This window comes from Nicotiana sylvestris, chromosome 6 (genome assembly GCF_000393655.2).
Source record: "Nicotiana sylvestris chromosome 6, ASM39365v2, whole genome shotgun sequence".
NCBI classification, from domain to species: Eukaryota; Viridiplantae; Streptophyta; class Magnoliopsida; order Solanales; family Solanaceae; genus Nicotiana; species Nicotiana sylvestris.
In genome coordinates, this window is record NC_091062.1 from 21118304 (window position 1) to 21132987 (window position 14684).

At 34.4% G+C, this 14684-nt stretch overlaps 2 protein-coding genes across 3 annotated transcripts; one reads left to right on the plus strand and one right to left on the minus strand.

The window, feature by feature from the left end:
- The first annotated feature begins 885 nt into the window (after positions 1-885).
- On the plus strand, positions 886-2538 carry LOC104236914 (peroxidase 3-like). The gene is made up of 4 exons (XM_009790960.2): positions 886-1160; positions 1320-1517; positions 1601-1763; positions 1941-2538. The coding sequence occupies exons 1-4, from the start codon at positions 951-953 to the stop codon at positions 2354-2356; spliced, it is 987 nt and encodes a 328-aa protein (XP_009789262.2). The 5' UTR covers positions 886-950; the 3' UTR covers positions 2357-2538.
- A 5592-nt stretch (positions 2539-8130) lies between these two features.
- Positions 8131-14475, minus strand: LOC104245995 (uncharacterized). 2 transcript variants are annotated; one of them, XM_009801808.2, is made up of 10 exons: positions 14104-14475; positions 13884-14011; positions 13020-13067; positions 12847-12906; positions 11098-11181; positions 10884-10988; positions 10312-10425; positions 9951-10051; positions 8902-9013; positions 8131-8755 (listed from the first exon to the last, which is right to left on the minus strand). In XM_009801808.2, exons 1-10 carry the CDS (start codon positions 14429-14431, stop codon positions 8627-8629), a joined length of 1209 nt encoding a protein of 402 aa, XP_009800110.1. In that variant the 5' UTR covers positions 14432-14475; the 3' UTR covers positions 8131-8626. The 2 variants fall into 2 exon arrangements, with proteins under 2 accessions (XP_009800110.1, XP_009800045.1); XM_009801743.2 differs by having other exon boundaries at positions 10264-10425.
- Positions 14476-14684: the final 209 nt, after the last annotated feature.

The following is a 14684-nucleotide window of genomic DNA, read 5'->3' on the forward strand; positions in this document are numbered from 1 at the left end:
AGTGTGGTTATGACATCTTATTATTCAAAAATATTCTTTAATTTTTTCTAATAATCAAGAGATAAAAGAGGATAGGTAAAACATGAAAATAATATAAATCACAGTTTGTCCAAAATTAATTCAAGCCAAGTTTAAGTCAATAAAGCGACCGTGCTAGAACCACGGGACTCGGGGAATGCCTTATACCTTCTCCCTGGTCAACAGAATTCCTTACCCGAACTTTGTTTTCGCAGACCGATTAAAATAGAGTCAAACTTTCCTTTGACTAGGGATCCAAATAAATGGTGACTTGGAACACCGAAAAAATCAATTCTAAGTGGCGACTCTGAACAATAAAATAATCCCTATTCAAATTTTGTCACTTTAATTGGAAAAACTCTTTGGCCCATGCACATATTATTATTAGTTTGAGGGGTAGAAAGGGGGTGTGACAAGCATCACTACTGGGGCTGTCCTAACTGCTATGTTAGCAGATATTAGTTCCTGTTGTTAAAAGAACTCGAACTTCACTTGTACAATTTTCTAAGCAGTACAATTTTGCAGTACAATTTTCCGCTTTGAACATCATTTGCGTAAATTCCTACATATGCCATTAGCTTCATTATTCTCTTAGTTATCTTTAAGTTAAATCCAACAAGGAGTCGATTCCAGTACACAAGAACACAAAAAGGGAAGATCGGTCAACGTGATTATGACATATGATCTGATTGAACACGTACAATAAGTGCCAGACTCTATAATTAATCACTTATGTAATGTATAAGAAAAAAACTAAAAATGACAAAAGAAAGATAAATATATCGAAAATTAAACATATGTAAGTTAGAGCTAAGACGCGAACTGCCTATAAATTGGCTCTAATGCTGTTGGAGGAAATGTGTTTACAGAAACACAACAAAACATAAACAAGATTCTAAGTATCACGTTTGAGAATCAAGTAGCAGCAAATAATGGCTAGAATTAGCTCTTTGGGTTTTCTAGTATTGATTTTTGTAGGAATCCTAGGGTCTAGCCATGGCCAGTTACAACTCAACTTCTATAGCAAGAGTTGCCCAAAAGCAGAGAAGATCATTCAAGACTATGTCCAGAAGCACATTCCTAACGCTCCATCTCTTGCAGCTGCCTTACTCAGAATGCATTTTCATGATTGCTTTGTCAGGGTAAGTATATACATTTAACGTAATTGGATTGAGACGGACTTAAATAGCGCGAGACATAACATGCTCGGGATTGATGCGTAATTTTTGTTGTTCACATGCAGTAACTCATTTGCTATATTTCATTTTTGTGATTTATTCTCTCTTTTTGGGTATTGGCAGGGTTGTGATGCTTCTGTGCTCCTGAATTCCACAAAGAGTACAGGAAATCAGACCGAAAAAGTTGCAATCCCAAATCAAACACTGAGAGGATTCTCATTTATTGATGGTGTTAAGAAAATAGTTGAAGCAGAATGTCCTGGAGTTGTCTCTTGTGCTGATATTGTTGCCTTGGTTGCTAGGGACTCTGTAGTTGTAACAGTAAGCAAAATATTGAATAAATAATTCTCAAATTCTAGCACCATTTTCTATTCTGATTAATCCTTTTCTTGGCATATTAATAGGGAGGTCCATATTGGAATGTTCCAACGGGTAGAAGAGATGGAAGAATATCAAATGCATCAGAAGCCTTAGCAGACATTCCAGCTCCAACTAGTAACTTCACCAGACTTCAGTCATCTTTTGCCAAGAAAGGACTTGATCTAAAGGACTTGGTCCTATTGTCTGGTAACTCAAAAAATATATATATACTCAATTAATTTTTCTAGTCCACATTTATATATATAGGCTTTATTAATATAGACTTGACCTCGGGATCTCTGTCTCTGATATCATGATGAATTGCGTGGCCATCTCATTGAAAAGTTAGCCGACTTTTATTTACTATATTTTAACATGTTTCAGGTGCTCACACTATTGGAGTTTCTCATTGCCCATCATTTTCCTCACGTCTGTACAATTTCACTGGAACTTTTGGTACTCAAGATCCATCTTTGGACAGTGAATACGTGGCCAATCTTAAGGCCAAAAAATGCAAATCCGTTAATGATAATACCACAATAGTCGAGATGGACCCTGGTAGTTTTAGGACATTTGATCTTAGCTACTTCAAGCTTTTGCTCAAGAGGAGAGGTTTGTTCCAATCTGATGCAGCCTTAACGACGAGTTCTACGACAAAAGCATACATCAACCAACTTGTCCAAGGATCACTCAAAGAGTTCTATGCTGAATTTGCTCAAGCCATGGAAAAAATGGGGAGAATTGAAGCGAAGACAGGTTCTAATGGTGAAATTAGAAAGCAATGTGCACTTGTAAATTAATAGTCCAAAGGACTCTTAATTAGTTTCAATCATTTTGTGTTTTGTATTTATGTGTGTTGTGTGACGGTGTGAATGATTTGAGGTACATGTATCATGTTTTTTTTTTGTATCTATTCCTTACTGTTTTTGTAACTGTATGGTTTTTTCTTGATAATAAAACCAAGATGGTACTGTTTCCATAACCTACAGCTTCAAGTTGAGAACGGTCACGTAATTATTGTAAGTCAACTTAAACTCATATTGTAAAATTATACATACGGTCAATGTACATAAGATAAATTCTTGTTCCTCGACGACTTTTATTAATAATTAACTTAATGTAAACCACAAAATGTCTTAAATGTGACAAAGTTGACTTTAGACCTTGGTCTTGTTTAGTCTCTCTTTCCTCTGTGTGAACACGTTGATGACTTAAAATTTAAAATACTTTAGACGAAGTTTAGGAGTATCTACGAAACATGTAAACACGATATTCCTGGTCTTCTTCATTATTGTTCTTTGAGTAAATGAAATTCAATTTACCAAAAAAGATTGGTGGAGTGATAAATATTTTTTTATCCTTAACTAGAGGTCTCAAGCTCGAGCTCTGGTATGGAGTCACATCCTTCTGGAAGCACTTTAACCCCCCTCCCCTCCCCCCAATCAAATGTGGGACTTTCCGTGTGAATCCGGATTTAGTCGGGCCCTAATACGGATACCGAACACGGGTAGAAAACAAAATAAATATGGAAACCCCAAAGTCCTAGAGGTTCTTTCACCACATTTTCAGCCCAAAGCAAGCCCTTAATTGGATGTTTATGTCCATAACAGCCAATTGCAGGATAGGGCAGTTAATATGTTTCCACGAATGTTATTCTAATCAAGAGTTAATTAATCTTGCTTTCTATAAATACTTTTGCACCCAAACATTGAGTGAAAATCACTTACGCCTCCAACTTTGAGCGGTAGATATTTTCCTCTCATATATGATATATATTCCTGCATAATGCACGTAATATTAAACTAATGATCATAAAAAACTGACAGATTTTGCAGTAAATAAAATTTCATATATAATATAATAAGGTATTACATAAATGAAATTAAAAATATCAAAAGGCAAATTAAATATTGCATTGAATAGAAAAGAATAATGTGTTTAAAGTTGCTGGAGGAATTTGGTTTTGAAAGCAAAGTTGGTGTAAACGATTTTCACCCCCCAAATAATTGAAATGATCGACTCAACAAGCAATGCCAAAATAATAAGTTTAAATGGTAATTAAATAACTATGTACTAACACATAATCATTATGACTAGGGGTGTACAAAGGAAAGCGACAAACCGCATCAAACCGATAATCCGAGTCAAGCCGAGAAAAAAAAATCCGACTATAGTTTGGTTTGATTTGGTTTGGTGTTAGAAAAAAAATTCGACCATAATTGGTTTGGTTTGGTTTTAACTAAAAGAAAAGTCAAACCGAAACTAAACAAACCCGACATTACATACATACAAGTTTTAAAATATTTTATACATAACAATAATTTTCTTTTAATGTATTATTTCAAGCTTGGATATTTTTTTTTTTAATTTCGTATTGATTTAGATAGTGAAAATGCATAACTCACTTTTAACACTATTTCGTCATGTAATTAATACTTAGCTCTAACACCATATTTATCTTATGCGATTTGTTAAGTATTTTAGTATAATTATGACTCGTCTCACATTATTTTATATTATTTTATTGGGTAACATCTTATATAGTTTTATCCTACTAGGATCTAAGAAATATTAGAGAACAAATTATAAATTTTATGCTATGAAAATTTTGTTGGAAAACCCGAAAAAACCTGTGACTGGACAACCCGATTTTTGTTGGTTTGGTTTGGTTTATAAATTTAAAAATCCGAGACAATTGGTTTGGTTTGGTAATTGAAAAATTCGAATCAACCCGACCCATGTACACCCCTAATTATGACACACCAAAGTGATACTTCGTGACGATCATAAGTTATAAATTCTTAAAGTATTTAACTTATATATATTGATAGTATAAAAAACGGTATGCTACCATTGTTGTTAATCTGTTATCACATGCTATTTACATTATTTTTTATGTTACCAAACAAGACTTATAGTTAATATTGACAATTATATGTATTGTCGTACATCAACTTTTTATTATGGTTAAAAAAATATCTAAAATTTAATTAATTAATGCTAGTAACTAATTTCATACTATAACTTATTTCTCTACTGTTGTGGATAGTGACTAAGTCTATTTGTTGTACTTTATGGTTTTAGGATTACCAGAGATTAGGTACCAATAAATTGGTGGTTTCTGCCTAATTTCTGGTGAATATTTTGATTAGGTTCCAATTTTGAAAACAAAAAAACTTTTGTTTTTTTCTTAATTAGCTTTGACTTCGAATTTATTTTTACTATTTCGACATCCACTTTTTGCTGTTCATATCAAATACGTTATCTCAGTGAGTAGATTTTGATAAAAAAAAAACAATTAGCAGAACTGCATCAACTGTGTTTATTTAGCATGCATTTCAATGCAGAGGCAGAAATAGTATTGTTGCATCAAGTTCATATGAATCTAATATTTTCGATGCGGAATATGAGTTTAATTATATATAAAATAATATAAAAAATAGGCAATAAATAGAACATTTGAACCCATAATTTAAAAAAATACAATGGGTTCAATACTAAAAATACTAAAAATTAATCTTAATCATTGAACCCATAAAACAGCCATTGTAAACAATGTCGTAGCACATGTATGAGTTTGGCAGCCATGTATAGCAGGTATTATCACCTATGATTGGAAGGCCTTAGACCTCGTATGCACCATTATTATGAACGTATTAGATTTAATTTTCCAAATAAAAAGTCATTGTTTAAAGCATGCGCCAAACTTAATTAGTTGTTTCAATATTCAGTTGTTGTTGCTGAGATTTTTCTTTTTCCTAAAAGGCTATATATAAATATATTTGATATAGAATAAGCTGAAGAGACGACCAGCCGCATGCTCTTTATTAACGAATTACCTGAAGTTAAGAATGGCGTATACTCACCACTAAGGATTATGGTGCGATAAATATGATAGAACTCCTTCATTGTTAACCAAAAATTTTACGGATTCGTGTTTTACGACTGAAAAAATCTTGATAAGGAACGATTTCTCTTTGATGGAGCAAAAAACAAATCAATCAACATCCCTATGCGAATACTGAACATCGGATGGAAACCAAATAAAACAAAAAAAATGGCGTTTACTCTATTAGCACCATTGTCAGTATGTTCCCACGAGTTGCTTGTCGAAAGAAGTTTTTCTCCTTGCTTTTGGGTGAGGGTGAGAGGAAAATGGAAAATCAATCCAGTTTCTTGTAGCATAATCTTTATTTATGTATTTATTTATTTATTATAATTATTACTCCTTCCATCTCATAAAGTTTGACGAAAAGAAAGAAGATTTTTGAACTTGTGGCCAGACTAAAATAAGTTCTAAAAATTTGTGACTATAAATTAATGATCATTTCATTAAGTATAAACATAATCTTTTAAAATTAAATTATTTCTAAATATATAAAGATAAAGTACAATTCGTTATAGAAGGAAGTATTATTTTAAATATTTGATAAGAGTCAATGATTCAACTTGTAATTTCCTCTCACCCTCCCTGGCCAAACCCAAAAAATATGGAGAAATACTCACTTTGTCAAGCATCTCATGTGAGGACTTATTGACAATTGTGCTAAAGTGTAGACGCCATTCTTAACTTTAGCAAATTCGACAACAAAGATATTCCATTACTCAAATAATCACTCCACTATCTCAAATTACCTAATAAAGTCATACAATATTTCTTTTATTTATAGCAGAAAAATCACTTAACTATTTCTATAACACTTAAAAGGTCACTCAAATAGACTTTTTAAACTTTCGGTAGTCAAATACCTATTTTATCCTCTAAATTATTAACTCTTATCTCTTTTAGTATTAAACTCAACCAGATTTCTCAAATTTTCGGTGGTCAAATACCTATTTTATCCTTTCTTGATATATTATATTTTTTTCTTTTTACTCTATATTATGGACTTATCTATAGAGTAAATAAATCTTATTTAGAAAATTAAAAAAAAAAGGTTTTTAGGCATATATAATATTGGAACAAATGTGACGGTACTAGGTTAGCAAACAAAATTCTACATGAAAAATAATTAAGGGCCTAACTGATGCCAAAAAATGAATGAGGAAGAATGAGTTTGGGATAGTCTAAGGTTTAAAAAGAAGCATCAACCACAAAGGCAAAAACAAAAACACAAAAAAAAGGAGAAAAAAAACCTCCAGTGTGGCAGTGCAGTCTACTGCCTAACAAATGGATCTATATACCAGTGACATTGCAAATCCTGGGAACGCAAGCTTTACATTTTCCACTTGCGCCAACCAAATTTATCTATATACTTAACTTTTTTTAAAAAAAAAATTATTTATTTATTTATTTGAAGTCTATTTCTCTAGCGTTTCCTAGATACAAAGTTATTAGTAATAATTTTCTTATAATCAATAAATCCTAATAAGTCTTTCTTAATTAACATTTCTTGAGACATTGTTTTTCTTAGGTAAGAATTTATCAATTTTAATTTTGAAAATTTCTTTTCGCTGAAGCGACGGTAACAAGAGTTATTAACATTATTCCATAAGTAATATAGGCATTGAAAAAATAATCAAATCTTTTTATTTCACCGAATGTATCAATTAAACTGTTATCTTCTAATTGTACTATTTTCTTAATATTTTTAATTCCGAAAATAAATCTAAATCATCAATATCAAATTGATTATTATGCTTTAAGGAACATTCAAGATCAAGGCAATATTTTTCCAAATTTCCATCATCTAGTGATTTTAATTTTTACCGCTAAATAGAAAAGCAAAAATATTTTCATATGCTTTGAAATGATCAAATCTATTTTGAAGTGAAAAAAAAATAGTCTTGTCTACTATGTATAAAGTAATCAATTCCAAAGGACTCTTCGAAAGATTTTGAGATTTTATTATCAACATTCTCATCAAATTGTTTCTATATATCATACATTTCTTACAAAATTCGGGTTCGATATTAATTTCAAGTGTAATTTTCGTGGCAAAAATCATAGCAGTTGTAAATCCTTCTTCTCTATTCTTGTTAAAGAAAGAAATTATTTTTTTTTCACTTCACAGAACCTTTTTTTAAACTTATACATAACTTAGTAGAAGTAATAAAAAATGGAACCCCCACAAATATGGGACCTAAAGCAGTTGCTTTACTTGCTTTATGGAAGGGCCGCCCCTGGCGCCAACTATAGTATCTCAAATAAATCTTGTCAATAACAACAGTAAATCAAAAACTACTCTACTGATAATTCCCTACTGGTAGCTAATAACACAATTTTGCGACAATCTGGGCCAAATAAACAAAGCAATCAAGCAATTCCTGCCAATATGGACCTAATGAAGTACTAGGAAAAAAGACATGCACCTCAGGTTAAACTAGCTACTACTGACTTCAAATCCCCAGCCAAAAACCCAAAAGAAAAGAGGGTTGCTCCTGATATCAGATTATCTCTATTGCTAGTTTATCATAATGTTCGACTTCAACTCAGCCAAATTGGAAGGCCAATTCTGCACCCAAAACTCGAGAAAGCTGTCTAATGTGCTAATGCGTTTGAAGAAAACTACAACTGGAAATTAGGGGACAGGGGGTTTGATATATCTGCCCAATATATGGGCCTCACAATATGTTGAACAGTCAAAAGTCCATTGTATAGGAATGCAACTATTTAAATTTGTGTTCAATTTATGTTGCTCTGTTATATGACCAAGATTCTGCTGCATAACAAAACGACAGGCTAAATATATCAAATTAGAGAACAAGCTGAGGAGCCAATGCACCATTTTCGGAAGACAGAAACAGCGAGATCAAGTGAAATTTGGAGAGAAAGGGGGGATGATCATAAAAGATGTGAATTGAACAAGTTAAGGGCTATGGGAAAATTACTTCTTATTATCGCTCTGCATGCAATTTTTTAGAATTTAGAAAAGCTTCCTCTGGTGTCCACAGGAAATTTTGCAAGATGACAATTTCCCTTTCCTCAATGTAATGACCCTCAACTGCTGAAAATGTAGAAGAGCAGCAGCAATGTACGGCCACCTCAGATGCTGAAAGTCGCAATAGATTAGCCTCGGTGATGTCTAAATTGGAAGCCAAGACACATATATCTGAGACATCTCTCATGATTATTTCTTGCTTGAAACATAGATGCAAGATATTATGGTCACTCCTGCAACTGCAGCTCCAATGGTTGTCAAAACTTTCGCAACAGTAATGACAGGCTTGCGCGAGGGTATTGATAGCAGTTCCTTAACCTGTGGCAGCGAATCAGTAAACTATGTTCCTTCCAGAAGTTAAGTCTTAGAAAACGAATAGGAAAGCAAATTCATATATTTCTCAATGCACAACAGGGCACATTCAAGTCTTACTAATATTGTCACTATGAATAAATGCTTGTTACCTCAATAGGTTGCTTCCAGTTCTTCTTGATTCCTGGCAGGTGACCCTTACCAACAACTGCGACAACAGAGTTGTGTTCACGGGCAACTTCTAGTAACATTGATGACATAAACCTGCACAGAGAGAGAGAGAGAGAGAGAGAGAGAGAGAGAGACGGATTCTTCAGATTTGTTAAATGGAACAAGTAATGACTTTCAAGACTGTCAAATGTCAAAACCAAAATGTCGGTTCAATCACTCTTTGTACTTTTGTTTTTATTTGCTAGGCAGGAAGAATGAAGTTACCATTAGACTGTTTAATTAGATAATAAAATAATTTGTGCCAAGATTGGACTTCTAACTCATTGGTAATTACCATTTTGTAGCTGAATAAGCTGAAGACTGATGACATTTAAGCTTAAATAAGCTGATAAGCTTTATATCATCTTTCCTTAGTCCCAGCAAACAATCATAAGTTAGTATGTCAACGACCTTTCTCTTGTTACCACCTTCTCTTTTTTTTCTTTTTTTTTTTTTGTGTTTTTCTTTTGGGTGTTTTTTTTTTTTTTGGGGGGGGGGGGGGGGGAATATATGATAAGCATGAAACACGGAGGATTCCTGGGGAAAACTCTCTCATTATCCCTATACTAAATGAGCACAACTGAGAGATAGAGCACCACCCTCATGCTCTAGACCTTGCACGACATATATGAAAAGGCATCGTCGAACAGCCTATAACAAAATGTATCCATATCAAACTAAGAGAGAATATCCATAGACATATGAAGCAATTAATCAGTGTATTCTCAAAGTTTTGATCTGGAATAACTTAGACAAAAGCCATATAATTCTAAAATCCTAAGTACAGATACCAAACTTGACAGTAAGTGCCTGATTTCAGACTCAAAGCCAGTAAAAACAGATTTCATAACACCTTGAATTCACAAAACAAAACCATAAAACAAGAAAGCAGCAGGCCGAACTTGTATCATACCAACAGATCATGCATGTGGTTTTTTTTTTTTTTTGGGGGTGGGGGGGTGGGGAGGGGGGAGGGGTCAGAGGCACTAACTGGTCTCGCTCATGAACTAGGGTATCCATAAGAGTTGGGAACTGCTTGCTCATTTCTTGAATTACAAGAGTCAACATGTCAACATCATCCATTTTCTTCAACTGCTAGCCAAAAATAGTTTGGTATAAGCAACATAAGATACTACAACAACAACAACAACAACAACCCAGGAAAATCCCACAAGTGGGGTCTGGGGAGGGTAGTATGTACGCAGACCTTACCCCTACCCCAAAGGGGTAGAGAGGCTGTTTCCGAAAGACCCTCGGCTCAAGATAATAAGAAAAACCAGAAAAACAAAAGGGGAGAATATTACTTTATGCAGAGAGGGGCAACCTCGTAAAATCTTCTGCAAGGAACCTACCATTTTGACGAGATCTCCAGGCTTCGGTAAAAACACTGCTTGAAATAATAAAGAGTATAACAATTTTGTCTTGTGCCAAAGTGGCATTTTTTCCCATGTTCTTCGTAATGTCACCTGTTCTTAAAATAGATATAACAATTCATTAAACTGAAAAACATAAGGAAAACCAACGATACGGAGCAGGAACAGTGAATATGTGAAACTGTTTCTTTTTTCTTCTTTTTTCAGGTAGAAAACACTACCAAAGAAAGTGTAATTGTAAGCTGATAACATCATAAAAGCATTAAGAAACTTCATATTTTTATACAGATCCTGCACTCCATGAAAGTGGTACTCTAGTGTGTCAAAAAGAACGAGAGAGAGAGAGATGAGAAGGGACAATAGTTTTCCTACTTTAGCAATTCTGATGTTCACCAGACACAACATGAATGCAACCTCAATTGTGCCATGATCACAAGAGATATGTGGTGATGTAAAAATATTATCCAATTACAGAAGGGATGCACGTGATAACTTTTAGTCACAGAAGCAAACAAACAAATTCAACAATGGAATGAATCAAAACATCTTACTTGCACAGGACGGTCACCAAGAATCACTTTCCCACCGTACTTCATTGCTTCATCATACGCCACACGAAACTCTGCCCCAGGAAATGCCTCAAGCTTGCTAGCAACCTAAAATGCAACATAGATCCAATGAGTGATCAGCATGTCCAGAGCACCAATGGTAAGGAGCAAAGTAGCACTTCCAAACTGTAAAGATGACTTTTGAGATAGGTCATGCCTTGGCGAGAAACCAGCTGTACAGTATCCCAAATGGATTTTGATTTTTCTTCCACATCTCCACCATTTCTCCCATGGTTGGTACCTGGCCATCTCAGAATTGAGAATATTATAAGTTCACCTGAAGAGGAGAAAGTGAAGATCCACTATAACATCTCGCATGGTACAAAGTAATACAGCTAAATGATACAAAAACTAGGTAACATGAAACTACTCAAATAAATGATAAATCAAGCAAGGACAGGATCACAGAATATACTTATTTGTTTCTATAACATAGAAATTTAGAAAAGGTAGGTGTTTGAAATGTCTGTCAATTAAGACATTAATACCATGATGCCGAAAAAACATATGCACAGAAGAGCGAGAGAGACAGAGAATTGTGTTCTCTGGCATAGCTTATATCAAAAGGTCATTTCACTTTTCATCTGTGTCCATGACCGAGATGACATAACAACATACCCACCATCTGATACACCCTTGATTCCTTGAATGTATCTGGACTTTTTCCATGACTCATGGCCAGTCCACTGGAACATGCATTACTCTAATGTGCTTGATGTGCCTTAGTAAAGTCAGGACAGACATGTTTAAACCTAAAACTTCTAATAAACAAACAAATTGCAAAAGATCAGAGACAGAGAAAAATGGCAATATAACATGTTTATATGAAGTACTAAAGTGAGACAGATCAAAAATGACACCAGTTGAGACGAACATATGCTGTCTAGGGGTGCTTATCGAGCGGATCGGGCGGATAATTACGCTTAACGGTTCGGCTGAACGGTTATCGGATTATAAATGTAGTAATCCGCTAGCCATCCAGTAAGACAACAGGCGGATCGGTATCGGATTAATAATTATCGGGCGGCTTATCGCCTAAACCAAATAGAAATTTTTTGAACAATCATTCAATCAATACCAAACAGTTTCAAATCAATACCAAAATTTTAATAACATCTAAGATCTAACGAAACGGTATTTTATAATTGAAGAGTCTTCAAGGCTACTCATACTATCATACACGTATTAACCAAATTTTTAATACCATCAAGACTGCTCATACAGACATACACGTATTAATGATTGAGATTTCGATTTTTCGACTTCTTAGTTCACACTTCAAGAGAGAGACGAGACTGACTACTTCTCTGCCTCTAGTGGATGCAGACAATTGAGAATTAGAAAATAGAAATTAGGGATTTAGCCGTTTAGGGTTTCAATAGTACTTTATATACATAGGGGTAAAAGTGTAAATATAAAAATTCTTAACGGGTTAACGATTTACCCGATAAGAAAATTGAGTAATCCGCTCCCAAACCGTTAAGCCGTTAATTATAAAATCTCAATCGTTCACCATCCATTACCCCAATAATCGATACCAATAAGCCAATAAGCTATCGGTTCTTCGTTAAACGGTTTCGGTTCGATTTTGAACAGTCCTAATGCTGTCTACATATGTCTGTATGTGCTAAATATGTACACCTTTAAACATTAGTTACCCAAAATGATGGATATTCTCCTAGCACGAACAAATTCTCTGTTTCCAAAGTTTCTGCAAACTACGTAAATTCTGAAATGATAAAAGGAGAGCCTACTAACAGAATAAACAATTCCAATACTTATAACACTAGCTACTAACTGCTGGATTTTCTCCTAACACAAATAAATTCTCTGTTTCCCAAAGTTCTGTGCAAACTACATGACTAGTGAAATGATAAAAAGAGTGCCTACTGATTGTAAGACTGACCTTTAATTCTTGAGGTGTGAGTACACCCACTCGACCTGAGCATAACTCCAAGAAGACAACCTATCATCAACAACCCAGCATGAATCAGACTGATGTTCAAAACGTAAAAAGGATTGAAATATATAGCATGCACCACAAGCTGCTATGCATCAACAGATTGTTAGAAGTATGACCTCTGGTTTCAAGAAATTGATCACTGCTTCAACTTCTTGGCAGGATTCCTGTAACCATGCATAGTAAAGTAAGATGATCATACACCCTTTATAAGTCAGTCTGTTTTACAACATCTTTTTCTTTAATATGAATGGTTAACCCAATAAAAAATCCATATCATATAAAGCTTCAAACTTGATCAACCTAAGCAAAGAGAAAGGAGAAAATAGGAAAGATGAGGCACGAAAAATGGAGAAAGTACATATTTATACAAGCTCAGTTTGTAGCGAGAAAAGTTTATAGAGGCATGGGAACTTAATCAAAATCACTTTATATCACGTCTTCTCCCATTCAACTTCAAGAATTTTAATTATATTTTTCAATTTAGCCATGTAAAGCAGATGCTGAGTCAAATCCAAGACTAAGAGACATCTCAAGCAATGCTCACAAAATATCTAACAATCCTATGTTGTTAGAGCATCATTTCAGCAAACAATTATGGATGAACTACTGATCCAGTCTCTACTACGGGAAGCATGAATTATATCAAAATAAAATTCTAGAGTTAAGAAACTTTATGCCGTAAAAAAGTTCTTGAAGTTTGAATACAAAAATCACCTGGACCTCCTTATAAAATAATGCTAGTAGAAATACCTAATAATTGCAACAAACAAACAGATAATACGATTTCTATCACTCCTTCAACTTAAAAGACGAAAAATATGTAAAACATTCGCTCTTGACACTTTACTTTTCACCTCTCTTTGTGATTGCTAGTTGCATGAAATAAACTTATAAAGGATGAATATGGACATTTCTCACTCAATTTTCTCTATTCTAGCATTATTTCTAATAAAACGATTAAAAAAAAGTAGGGAATTTACCGCAGAAACGTGAGCAGTGCCAACAACATATACATCGCAAATGCCTGCGTCCGTAGAAGATTCACAAGTGAGCTTCATTACACTCCTCGACAATCCCTCCGGAAAAACCTTCCTTTCATATCCTTCACCTGCACAATTAGTCGTTTTTAGCCGAAATTATTCAAACTTTAGCCGCCTCAAAATCAACTTATATTTAAATAAGGGTGCTCAAAGCGGCCACCTGCTGTCATTTCTACACTCGCCGAAGTTACATCTTCAATACTCGCCTCCGAGCCTTCTACACTCGAATTAGCACTTTCTCCTCCATCAACGTGAACAAAATCCTCCAGCACCGACGCCGTCATCGGAATTGAGCCCATTTTCGCCGGCGTACGGCTCCCGGTTGTTGAGAATGATTTATAGTTTTGAGTTCTGGTAGGTATTACGACGAAATATTTAGCGCGGAGAGATTTGAACCGGTGAGCTGAGCCGGTGAAGGAGTTGAACCGGTTTGACTCGGTCGAGTTGAGAAAGGTGAGTTGGCGATGGCGAGGCAAGCGACGCAGCATGGAGGGTTTTAAATTGTGTAACCGTTTACGTGATTCTATTTGTGGTTTTGTATTTATACGTTATACCTTGCTTTGGAGTTTGGACACACTGGACATTTTGATTACACGTGACAAGAGGGATTTCACTGGATTGTTTGCTTTGTAGACCTTTCCTTTAGTCTTAAGTTTTGCGTATTTTAATTTGATGTTCTTTTTAATAATTGTGATGTCCGAATGAAGTTCTATATTTCGACCAAATTTCACAAGTACATGC

What these genes read in the sequence shown, in the direction of transcription:
- LOC104236914 (XM_009790960.2), top strand. Translation starts at nt 951, where the DNA reads ATGGCTAGAATTAGCTCTTTGGGTTTTCTAGTATTGATTTTTGTAGGA. An exon ending in TTCATGATTGCTTTGTCAGG is followed by an intron (nt 1,161 to 1,319) that starts GTAAGTATATAC and finishes GGGTATTGGCAG; the next exon opens with GGTTGTGATGCTTCTGTGCT. An exon ending in GGACTTGGTCCTATTGTCTG is followed by an intron (nt 1,764 to 1,940) that starts GTAACTCAAAAA and finishes AACATGTTTCAG; the next exon opens with GTGCTCACACTATTGGAGTT.
- LOC104245995 (XM_009801743.2), bottom strand. Translation starts at nt 14,431, where the DNA reads ATGCTGCGTCGCTTGCCTCGCCATCGCCAACTCACCTTTCTCAACTCG. An exon ending in TCACACCTCAAGAATTAAAG is followed by an intron (nt 11,182 to 12,846) that starts GTCAGTCTTACA and finishes TGAGATGGCCAG; the next exon opens with GTACCAACCATGGGAGAAAT. An exon ending in TTGGTGACCGTCCTGTGCAA is followed by an intron (nt 10,426 to 10,883) that starts GTAAGATGTTTT and finishes TTTTAAGAACAG; the next exon opens with GTGACATTACGAAGAACATG.